The following is a 12,038-nucleotide window of genomic DNA, read 5'->3' as shown; positions in this document are numbered from 1 at the left end:
GCCGTGCCTCATCACCTCCAGATTCGACTATTTCAATGTTCTCCTGGTTGACTTCCCATTCTGCACCCTGTATAAATGTCAACTCAGCCAAACATTCCGCTGCCTATATCCTATCAATAAAACCTAAAACATCCTATTAAACACCCTTTTCCAAGTGAACAGTTGAGTGAAGAATGACAAAAGGAAATGACGCCAAGCAGAGCATCATCACTTCTGATGGAGAGAGGGACATAAGGGCAAGATGGACTCCACCCCTCTTTGTACCACATTCAGCCAGACCTCCAGTGTTACAGGTGAGAATCTCTCACCTGGTGGCTCAGCCATCCTGAAACCTGCCACAGCCCATCAGCCAGCTCATTCCACACCTTCAGTGGAAGCCGATGAGTGGAGTCCATGAACGTTGGGTCTAATCAAAGCTCGAGTGCTAAACCCGTTTTTATTTTAACACCTTCAGGCAAATTCAAATTATGGGTAATTAGAACTAAAACTGCATGCTGAAACAAACTTTAAAGTGGGTGCGTCTTGTTAGAACTGCATCTATTTAGCACCCGTTTTAATTCTTCCACCAAAATAACATCCTGTTGCCATTCATCCATACACAAAATAACAGGATAGGATGTAGATCACAGTAATGCATGGTTCCAACACTAATGGCCCTCTATTCTAGGCCTCCTTTCTCCAGTATTCTGAGAACAGATCTTGGCAAAAAAGAATGAGCTGAATTTTATCAGCCCTGTGATGAGTAGGGAGTCAGGAGGGCTGCAAGTGTGGCAGGAAAGGGTAGGGAGGGGAGCCGGAATTCTCTCTGATGCTGTGCAGTATTATCAGCAGCAGGAACCTCAGCAGTGCAGCTGTCCATTCTTGGTAGCCAATTAAGCCACTTAAATGCCCACTTAAAGACCATTTCCCACACCCACCAACCCATCAAGGGCAGCATGGTGGTCTAGTATTTAGCATTGTTGCCCAACAGCGCCAGGGACCCGGGTTTGATTCTGGTCTTGTGTGGAGTTTGCATATTCTCACTGTATCAGTGCGGGTTTCTTCTGGGTGCTCTGGTTTCCTCCCATAGTCCAAGGATGTGCAAGTTAGGTGGATTAGCCATGCTAAATTGCCCCTTGGTGTCCAAAGATGTCCTTCATCACTCACCTGACGAAGGGGCAGCACGTGCTACCAAATAAACCTGTTGGACTTTAACCTGGTGTTGTAAGACTTCTTACTGTGCCCACCCCAGTCCAACGCCGGCAACTCCACATCAAAGATGTGTAGGTTAGGGGGATTAGTGGTTTAAATGTGTGGTGTTACGGGTAGAGGGCAGGGGGTGGGTCTGGGTAAAGATGCTTTGTTGGAAAGTCGGTGCAGGCTTGATGGGCTGAAAGGCCTCCTTCTGCACTGTAGGGATCCTATGATTCTATCTGTGACGGGAGAGCCTGCCATATGGAATATGATCCCACCCGCACTCCTCACCCTCATGACCAGCAGGGTTTACTGCCAAGCCCCAGACTGCTGAAGCAAACTTATGTAGTTAACTGGTACCTCACGCCTTCATCTTGCAGCCTTGCCAGTGGCCACTGCTAGTGGTGGCGCTGTTGGCCTATTGACTGTGCCAGTGGCATTGGGAGGCAGGATGCCATTCCCAATTGGATGGCGGCTCTGGTGATAGTCTGTTAATTGGCCAGTGCCAGCAGAAATCTGCCCTCAGGACCCGTCGCAAGCCAGCGTGGGGTTTAGCGCTCTCTTTCGGTACTGGTGGTGGGACTTCAGAAAATCAAATTAATTCCAATGTGCGTAAAATTAGGAAAAGGAGAAAGCAGATAATGCATTGACAAGTATCCTGTGCCCAAGAATGATAATTTGTGTGACATCTTAGCTTTTGTTATATGGAACTATCAGTAATTCTTTTGCTTTATTCCATTTGAAAGCAAGCAAGACACAGCAGTTAAAGTTGAGCTCAGATGCATTTGCTAATGATTTTCTGTCAGTACTTGGTCTATAATAAAAAATATTTCATATTTTTAAAAAATCCCATTATGTCTGGACAAGCCTGGACTCATTTTAATTGCAGATCAAATGGTACAGGGAGAGGAGATATAGCAATTATTTTCACTAATAGATATGTCTTTTTGAGCAAAGGAATCTGGCTGTTACAGATCTGAAACACTGCCTAAAAAGGAATAAAAAGGAAAACATGTTTTGAAGTACTCGAGTTGGCTTTGGCATGACATGTCTCTCATACCAACACTTATCCAAAAGATAATTTTATAAAAAGTAATTTGTTCAAGGCTACAAGATACTCCTTCGGACCAAGCTTTCAGTTGTCAATGTTTTCGTAAGGATTCAAAATAAAGATAAAACAGGATGCCAACCATTCTGCACACAATATATTCGGCACTTGTTACCCAGTAAGCGTCCATTATTCAAAATTACATCCAAAGTAACTACAATTCAAAGCCACGTGCTGTAAAATTTTTGATTTGATTTATTATTACCACATAAGAACATAAGAAATAGGAGCAGGAGTCGGCCATCTAGCCCCTTGAGCCTGCCCCGCCATTCAATAAGATCATGGCTGATCTGAAGTGGATCAGTTCCACTTACCCGCCTGATCCCTATAACCTCTAATTCCCTTACCGATCAGGAATCCATCTATCCGTGATTTAAACATATTCAACGAGGTAGCCTCCACCACTTCAGTGGGCAGAGAATTCCAGAGATTCACCACCCTCTGAGAGAAGAAGTTCCTCCTCAACTCTGTCCTAAACTGACCCCCCTTTATTTTGAGGCTGTGCCCTCTAGTTCTAGCTTCCTTTCTAAGTGGAAAGAATCTCTCCACCTCTACCCTATTCAGCCCCTTCATTATCTTATAGGTCTCTATAAGATCCCCCCTCAGCCTTCTAAATTCCATTGAGTACAAACCCAATCTGCTCAGTCTCTCCTCATAATCAACACCCCTCATCTCTGGTATCAACTTGGTGAACCTTCTTGGTGAACCATGTATTGGGATACAGTGAAAAGTATTGTTTCTTACACCCTATACAGACAAAACATATCATTCATAGAGTACATAGGGGAGAAGGAAAGAAGAGGGTGCAAAATATAGTGGTACAGTTACAGATAGGGCAAAGAGAAAGATAAACTTAATATACGATAGGTCCATTCAAAAGTCTGATGGCAGCAGGGAAGAAGCTGTTCTTGAGTCGGTTGGTATGTGATCTCAGACTTTTTATTTTTTCCTGACAGAAGAAGGTGGAAGAGAGTCCGGGGTGTGTGGGGTCCTTAATTATGCTGGCTTCTTTTCCGAAGCAGTGGGAAATGTAGACAGTGTCAATTTTGGACGTGTCATCTACTTTTGCATAATGCCTAACGTTTGCATCCTTGCAGAATGATAGGTACCAATGTGACTACAGTAAACGTAGGCTGCATCACATGGGTAGCTGCTTGGAAGAAGAGGGCAGGATTGAAAATACCAACCTGCAACAATTTATTACTTGCAACATTAGTTGGAGCCCTTCAACCCTTAAGCCTAACACATCTCACTGAAGAAACAGGTCTACCAGTGATTTCAACCCTGCAGATGCGGAGTTAAACTTCAGACAGAAAAGGGCCGAGCAGTTGTATTCTTAAAGAACAACTTGCCCTTTAATAGCACTCGTAAAAGTAATAAAAGTGTCCCAAAGTGCTTCACACAGGCAAACAAATAAATGGACGCAGCAGTGGGAGGCAAAGGATTAACAATCATGATCCAGGAAATAATCAATAAAGCAGCAGTCAAGGAGACTTTTAAAAAGTTAGAGCAAGGTTGCAAACAAGAGTGGGTCAAACAGAAGTTAGCAGTGGATAGATTCAGTGATAGCCAGAAGCACTGCTACAGTGAAGGAGACGAGATACAAAGGAGAGTCAGAAGAGCGAGAGGGACATGCCGGAACATACAACTGGAGGCAGGGAGGAATATACAAATGAGCTCAAAGATTTTGAAACACGTTATGGAGGATGAGAAGCCAATGAAGGTTAGTGAGTTCACAAATGATTGGGTAGTAGGGCTTAATTTAGCGTAGGATAATGTTAAATGAGTTACAATTTATAAATGGTGGAAGTTAGGAGTTGGCAAGAAGAACATCCAAGTCATCAAACCTTGTGGTGACAAATGCATGGGATATCTTTCAGTGTCAATAGCATTCAAACAAAATAGACTTAGGTCGTGTTTTAGAGGTGAAAGTAGGTGGTCTTGAAAGTTTGAACGTGGAGCTTGAAGCTCAACCCAGGAGAAAACAGCATAACAAAATTGTGCATCAGCAGGCTTATTCTGACTGAGTTAACAGGGAGAGGAAGATAGAGTAGAGCTGCAGATAATGGATGGAATTTTCCTATAAATGCACACTGCTGGCTCAGGCGAGGAAACCAGTGTGAAGCTTGCAGGCTGCACAGCCGGCTTTTCTGGCCTGTGCAATTTCAAAGGGGAAGCGAGATTCACATAGTCAGCTAAAAAGAAAGACAGCTATGTCGGGAATCCCAAGATTGGGGAACCATTTTAAAAGGACGCCCCGAACTCCAATTTAAATAAAAGGCATCCCTCCCCAGGCACCGAAACCTCCCTCGGAAACGGGGAACTCTCCCCTCACAAATATGGAGGCCACACATGCAGGCAACCCACCTCCCCACAGATAAGGGGAACCCCCCACACACACACAAAAAGGAAACCTCCCCCTCTTCCCAATGGAGCCCTTGCAGCGGAGTTCCCAAAAGGCTCCTTAACAGACTTCCAAAGGGCACTGTCAGAGTGTCAAGGGGCAAAGCGTAGGCATATCTCTCAGCACCCAGGGGCTATACTTACCCATGCACCCCCGGAATGGTCACCTTGACTGGTTTTACTTTTTGAAAACCAGCAGTGATTCGTGCCGGTGTGACGTCACATCAGCTGGGTGGGTAGTCAGGATTAGGGAGGATGTAGTGGCATCAAGCCCGCTAATGTAATGTTCACTTATACAAATCAACCTCATGCCCTTCCTGGAGTTTGCACCCAGAGTCATCGGGGCCATGCGGCGGCATTTTGACACTGGCATGCCGTTACTTAATGGTGGAACCGCAAGGCCGTGCGCACTCCCGCTCTCATGCCTTTTGTCAGCTTCCCAAATGCTTACAATTAAAATTGAAGGTGCCGGAGTGAACAGGCAACAATTGCAATCCCGTGGCGGGGGATGTTTTTCAGTGGTGAATCCCACTGTCAGTCAACAATGCTGCAGCCACAGGTGGGCTATAGTAAACCTCCTGGCTAAACAGGGAGGCTCTGCATCATGGCTAACACTTTCCTGCCCAACTCCATTGCCATTAACATAAGACTTAGAGAGAGCACAAAGGTTTTTTTCAAATTAAAATTTCTCTTGTAAATAATTCACATTGCATTGGTTTCATTCTGTTGATGTATGGATCATTGTTATTTGTTGAGACGAGCTTTGTCAGAGAGTTAACTGTACTGGCATGCCTCATGGTTGATGCATCGATAGTTACAGGGGAGTTGGGGACATTTACTTTATTTCCTGGAATTAATTACCTTTTTAAGAGGTGCTGACTTTAATGTCTGGTCAATCCCAAATCCCTTTGCTCTTCCACAGCAAAGAGCCTACTTCCATTTGGAGTAAAATCAGTTTTGTTTTCAACTAAAATACTGTAAAGTTCATTTTTTTCATTCTATTTAGGGATTTTATTGTTGCTGACAGTCAGTGTACTCCATGCTGTTACTGTCTAATAATTTCACACTGAAGGATTGATGGTTGGGAGACAAGCACGTAAATGTTTAACAAATGACAAACAAGTTGATTCCAAGGAACATGGTTGAACGATTGGACGTGATCATTTGTGCTCTGTCTCAAGAAATAGGTAAAATAATATCCACTCTCGAGTCAATGAATTATCAAACATTTTGAACTGAGCAACGTAAGTAATGTAGCAAAGAAGGTTAGTATTCTACACATTGGAGATTTCTCTCAGTGCTTGAAATATTGCTCACCCTTTCATCCATCGGGATCTTTGAACTGTCATCCTGGCTGTCCTCGAGCACTGGAACCCTGACCATTGATAGGCCATTAAGCGCGGCCCACTTCAGTGGCCCTATCTTTTGGGCTTCGGCTGCGGCTAGTTTCTGCTTTTCTAAATTCTTGGGATAGAGAAAAGACACACTCGCGTCACAGGGGCTAATATTCAAAGGGAAAAACATTCCTGAAGTATTACCTTTTAACCAGGACTATTAAAATAACATTCTTTTGAATACAGAGTTTTGTAAAAAAAATACTGTTCTGCTACAAACTTTAGCAAATGATGTGTTTCCACTTTCTCAGGAAATAAATACAACAGGAATAGGAACAATATAGGTTCCTGAGTCAGACAGTGGCTTGGTTTATCTGGATTAGAATAAATAATTGAACTACATCGTTTATAGGAACATTGAAATGACTTTGATTTTTTTTTTAAATGGAAAGACAAAGGCAAGTTTTGAAAATAGGTTGGGTTCAAACACAAGAACATAACCATCCTTGAACGAGAAGTGGATTTGATATTAATTTTGTTTAGACAAATAGGTCACAACTAACTATAATGTGGCCATTTTATGTTTTGTTTTCCAGTCTAAAGTCCAACACATTAAATATTTTAATCAAAAACCTCTCCATATATAAAAAAACTGTTTACCACTGTAGCTATGCAATATAGATACGAGTCAAAGCTTCTTTAGCCCTTTGTTAATCAAATGTAAATTTTATATTTCATCAACTTTCTAAACCAGCTTTTTTCCCAGTTGTGTAAATACATATCAGTGATACTAAAAATAAGCGAGAATTACCCTCAACATGATTTCCCTTTCCACAATGCTGTCTTCAGTGGAAAACAGTTCAGATACAGGTCTTTCCTTGACTGGTTCCTTTTTGACACGCTCTTTCACACTGGTGAGATCAGGCTCAGAAATGGACGGCCCAAGTGAGGACCCATTAAGTGTCATTTGTTCATTTCGTGAGAAGGTATCTAGTTCAGGACCTGGCAGTTTGGTCCTGATAATAGACTCTGACATTCTAGCTTGTTCTTGTCGTAATGCTCCATTGCTTATACTCTTTTTGTTTCCTGGATATTCAGGAGGGGGCTTGTTTGGTATTTTTGCCAATGCTGCCTGCAGCTGGGCTCTGTAGTCCATATTGTCATTAAATGTCGGTATTTGAACATCATAGTCAGGGGTCTCCTCTTCATCTTCACTTTCACTGCTGTGAATTAGCATTGTGGCATCTGACAGTGTCTTCTTGTGATGGTATGAAGGTTGCTGTTGAAGCTCATGGACCTGCTCCTCTTGGCGTCGTTGATCACGCATGGTGTTCCTACGCTGGGGGACAGAAGCACTTAACGTTTTCAGTGCCATGGCCTCCATGCCACGTACCATGCTGCTGATTACCTCTAGACTGTGACGTTTGTTAACAGCTGCATGATGTTTGGCTGTTGTGAGGGGCTCGCTGACCTCCTGCAAGGACTGGTGCACAACGGGTGAACTGTCCTCTTGGAATGTCTTCACAAAGAGCTGGACTCTCCGACTGACTAAATCAGGGCTGCTGCCACTAACATATTTGTGACGGTGACTGGCGAGGTCCGGTGTACTAGTGGCAGGTCGAGGACGTGGATACGGAGGGGGTGGTCTACAAAAATGATTTCTCAACATATGGGTAGTACTGTAATTCTGAGTACCCTGCAATTGCATATTGGCAAGTTCTGGTGTGCTGACTGTATGTGAGATTGCACTGTTTGCTGTCCGGGTAGGTGCAGGATGGCTGGCATTGTGCTGGGCAGAAGTGGCCACAGGCTTGTTGTAGCTGTGCTTTGACCCATAACGAGAGGGATATTGGGATCGGTCCCTGATCTCTGGCTGACTGTAAACCATGGGTTCCGGCTGGTTGTATGCATGAGTGTTTCCAATATTAAGATTTCTCAATGACTGGCTTTGACAATCCATATGAATGACGCCTCGCTTCATTTGCCTCATTACAGTCTCATAGTCAGGTGTAGGTCTATATGAGGGCACAATGATAGCGCTGTGCCTGTGGCTGGGGATGTAATCTGCACGCATGATGTCACTTCCAGGGATGCTGAGATTAGAAGACACCGGAGATGCCTGGATGAAGTTTTGTGAATGATTCAATGAGTTCATGCTAGAAGCACTATACACACTGCCATTTGGCACAGTTCCATTGATGTAATTATACTCCATTGGACATCTGTCCAAGCTAGACTGAGATCTGCAATAGAACCCTTCCTCGTTGCCATGGTAAATGCTATCTGTTTGAAACAAAGAACGGGCAATTAAAATGATGATTAAAAGAGTCATTAAAAACTTCAGTAATTCAAAGATTACAGAGTTGACATCACAATCTATATTGAAATGGCTAGGTTTATATACACGAAAAATACGCTGATTTCTGCAGCAAATAACTTATGGGAAGACTTGTGTCCATACCAATAATATGAAGAAAGCACAGTCTCAACATATTCTACACTAAATGAATTTGCTCAATGCACTCATTGTAGAATCCCACCGAATCAATAGTATACATTTAGAACTCAAATAAAAAAGTGAATACAACTAAAAATGTACTCGACTCAAATATGTCTCCCACCAGCAGCCACTGTCATAATGAACAAGGGGACCAGTCTTTCAATTCAATTCACCCAAATGAATTGAAAGAGGACTTTATCCTCCCTCTTCCATCTTTTCTCTTCACACTATCTGAATTTATAGAATCCCCTTCTATATTACAGAAAGAGGCCATTCAGCCCATTCCAAACAACAATCCCACCCAGGCCCTAACCCACATTTACCCAGCTAATCCCCTTGACACCAAGGAGCAATTTTAACATGGCCAATCAACCGAACCTGCACATCTTTGGAGCATGGGAGGAAACTGGAGCACCCGGAGGAAATCCACGCAAACATGGGGAGAACATGTAAACTCCTCACAGACAGTCACCAGAGGCCGGAATTGAACTCTGGTCGCTGGTGCTGCGATGTAGCAGCGCTAACCACTGTGCCACCATGCCGCGTAAATTTATCGTACATTTTATATTATACTATTCACATTGGACAGAGCCTCATAAAAGTGATGACTATTCTTGTTAGTTATTTTGGGAGCAGGTGTTGGTAGGTCATTGAATTGCAGAGGGTACCATAATAAGCTTGGTTTGGGTCATGACTGGACATTCACATAAGCATTCTTGCAACTGAAATGCTGCCACTAGATAGACCAGAAACAAAAGAAGAGAAATACCTTGTGAGGTGTTTGTTTCAGTATAATGCTCTCCATACTGAACGTGCATTGGTGGCAGTATAAATGGTTGTTGCCTTGGCTAAAATCAAGCAATAAGAATTATATGCATATGAGAATCAGCACAATTTTAACCTAAGCAAATCAGTGCAGCTATTAGTTTCCTGCAGCAACAACTCTTTCAGGAGCAACACTGAAAATTGCAAGTAATTAACACCTTTTTTGAAGGTGAAGTCCATTATACTATCACAATATCAAAGCGATCCATTGACCTGCCCCTTTTTTTCCCCTCCCCTTGCCTTGATGATATTAATACTTCAAATTTCATTCACATGTTGGTCGTGGTTCAATAAATTATTAGGCAGGTTTCGGCTGATGTGGCAGTAGCTCCAGGGTAAGGAAGGGTAAAAACAGCCATTGTCCACGCACCTGGTTTTCTATCCAGTTACTTGGGCTGTGAAGTACATGTTTATGGACTAGAGTGAGAATACAATCACCCCTGACTTGTGATGCCCTTGCAGAGCCTGCCAGTACTAACTCAGACACTTGGGGAAAAAAAAGACGACTCGGACGAGTTACCAGAAGATATCCCGTGCTCCCAGAACTGTATTTTGTCCCTTTTTTCTCCTTCATAGACTCTTCATAGGATCCCACGTGCAGAAGGAGGCCATTCAGCCCATCAGGTCTGCACCGGCCACAATCCCACCCAGGCCCTATCCCCATAACCCCATGCATTTACCCTAGCTAGTCCCCCTGATACTAAGGGGCAATTTAGCATGGCCAATCCACCTAACCCGCACATCTTTGGACTCCTCTTTTGCATTCCAGAGAGGAAGAAGGGATAAAATGGTAGGATGGGCCGAATGGTATCAGAAAAGATTAGCACAAACTGAAGCTAGACTAATGAAAGTATTTATCAAGTGGTCCTAAACATGTAAGTACCATTTTGATTCCATTGCTTCTAGCATTCTTAGCAATTAAATACCATACCTCAACAAAGCACGGTAATTATTGCACTGGCTTTATCTCTCTATTTCATTTCTGAGTAACACAAGAACCATTGATGGAACAGGTCCTTTCTGCAATAGTGAACTATATCCAAAATGGGTCAGGAGACAAACTAACTGCAACATAAAGCACTCTGAAAGCCCGCCTTTTAATATAGTAAAAGGAAAAACATTTCTGAACATTTAAAAAGTATTTATGTTCAGAAAAAATAAAATAAAAACAAAATCAATGCAACTTGATGACATCAAGACTCCTGATTCTTAAAAATAATTATCTACAGGGCTGTTATTCACAGGAAAGGCTTCATAAAATAAGATGTAATTTAGAAGGTTATTGCAAAGTTGCTAATGTAAATAAGTCCCTGTTTTTATCCATTATTGCTATCCAATGCCGCATGTAGTACTGGGGACAGGAAGCATACCAAAGATGATCTGCTCCACGTGGGTCGTCTCCTGATTGGCGTTGGGGAACATGACTGTGTCTGTCTGTGAGAAAATACAGCAAAACGTTAACCCTTCAAGAATGTGATTTGAATAATTCTTCTGTTTGAGGAGCCTACTGCTCTGTTAACTTACAAGCACATGCTTCATAGGTCACAAACGTCCAGGGAACGAAGGCACTACTTCACACACATGTTCTTGTGCCCAAAATACGTGGAAGAGCTTGTAGAAGGTAGCTTTGCTATGTAACGTGTTTTAAAAATTCATCCACAGGGTGTGTGTGTCAGTGGTAAGAACTGTCCATCTCTATTAACGTAACCGAGTGGCTTACTGTAATATTTCAAGAGGGCAGTTTACGAGTCAAACATACTGCAGTGGGTCTGGAATTGCACATTGGCCAGACAGGGCAAGGATGGCAGATTTCCTTCCTTAAAAAGGCATTAGTGAACTAGATGGGTTTTTAATGACAGTTATGGTAGTTTCACAATCGCCATTACTGAAACTAGTCCCAGATTTTTATAATCAATTAAATTTAACTTTTCCAGCTGTCTTTGTAAGATTTAACCTAATTAGAGCAGCCCTCTGCATTAGTAGCCTAGTAACATAACCACTACATTACTGTACCCTTGTATTAAATTATATTATAATCTTCAGACATCATGCTCCAATGTCCTTTCTCAACCAGCTTGTGCAGAATAACCCTTATATTGGAGAACAATACTTCTTTTTTAAGCAACAAAACAGCCACTTTGGACAAAACTATCATTTCCACAGTGTTCCTATTCTATAGGTCCTTTCCTTGTGGCAAACATCCTGAAAGATTAATGGGGAATTGTTTTAACAGGTCATGGCAAATGTTATAACTACATGATCATACAGCTTTAGATACGCCAATACCATGTGCTATCAGCTTCGAGGACAGGTTATTCAAGTAAGCTGCTCCAAAAAGAACCTGGGCCTACATTCAAGGATTTTACAAAAATGATTGAAATAGAAACTATATGACCCAAGCATCCCTGGAAGTGCCACTGGGTAACTGTAGTTAATCTTGTACAGAAACTAAGGCACTGAATAATCATCACCCATGGATAAAACAAAAATGCAAAAAATTAATGCATTGAGCAAGGGTCACGCCGAAGTTTAGTAGAATAGGGACTGTTCGAATCTCAAAAGTTATGCTTATATTAAATAGGACCTGTTAAACCTCCCCTTGCTTTACTGCTCTGAAGTGCTGAGGAACTGACTGAAACCAGAACCTGTGGCCCCAATTTTAACCAAAACTGCCCAGCAAGCAGAAGCAGATTTA

The 12,038-nt window shown here is 42.5% G+C and overlaps 1 protein-coding gene across 3 annotated transcripts in view; it reads right to left on the bottom strand.

The window, feature by feature from the left end:
* Positions 1-12,038, bottom strand: part of LOC144504472 (tyrosine-protein phosphatase non-receptor type 14-like) — a 232,481-nt gene that overhangs the window by 26,128 nt on the left and 194,315 nt on the right. For all 3 annotated transcript variants that reach the window (XM_078229792.1, XM_078229794.1, XM_078229793.1), the window contains 4 exons: positions 10,714-10,777; positions 9,288-9,366; positions 6,830-8,301; positions 6,002-6,148 (listed from right to left, as the gene is read on the bottom strand). In XM_078229792.1, the coding sequence (XP_078085918.1) occupies positions 6,002-6,148; positions 6,830-8,301; positions 9,288-9,366; positions 10,714-10,777 (1,762 nt within the window). The remainder of the gene's footprint in view (positions 1-6,001; positions 6,149-6,829; positions 8,302-9,287; positions 9,367-10,713; positions 10,778-12,038) is intronic.

Source organism: Mustelus asterias, chromosome 15 (genome assembly GCF_964213995.1).
Source record: "Mustelus asterias chromosome 15, sMusAst1.hap1.1, whole genome shotgun sequence".
Classification (NCBI taxonomy): domain Eukaryota; kingdom Metazoa; phylum Chordata; class Chondrichthyes; order Carcharhiniformes; family Triakidae; genus Mustelus; species Mustelus asterias.
Note: the sequence above shows the minus strand (reverse complement) of the source record. Positions and strands in the feature narration are given on the sequence as shown.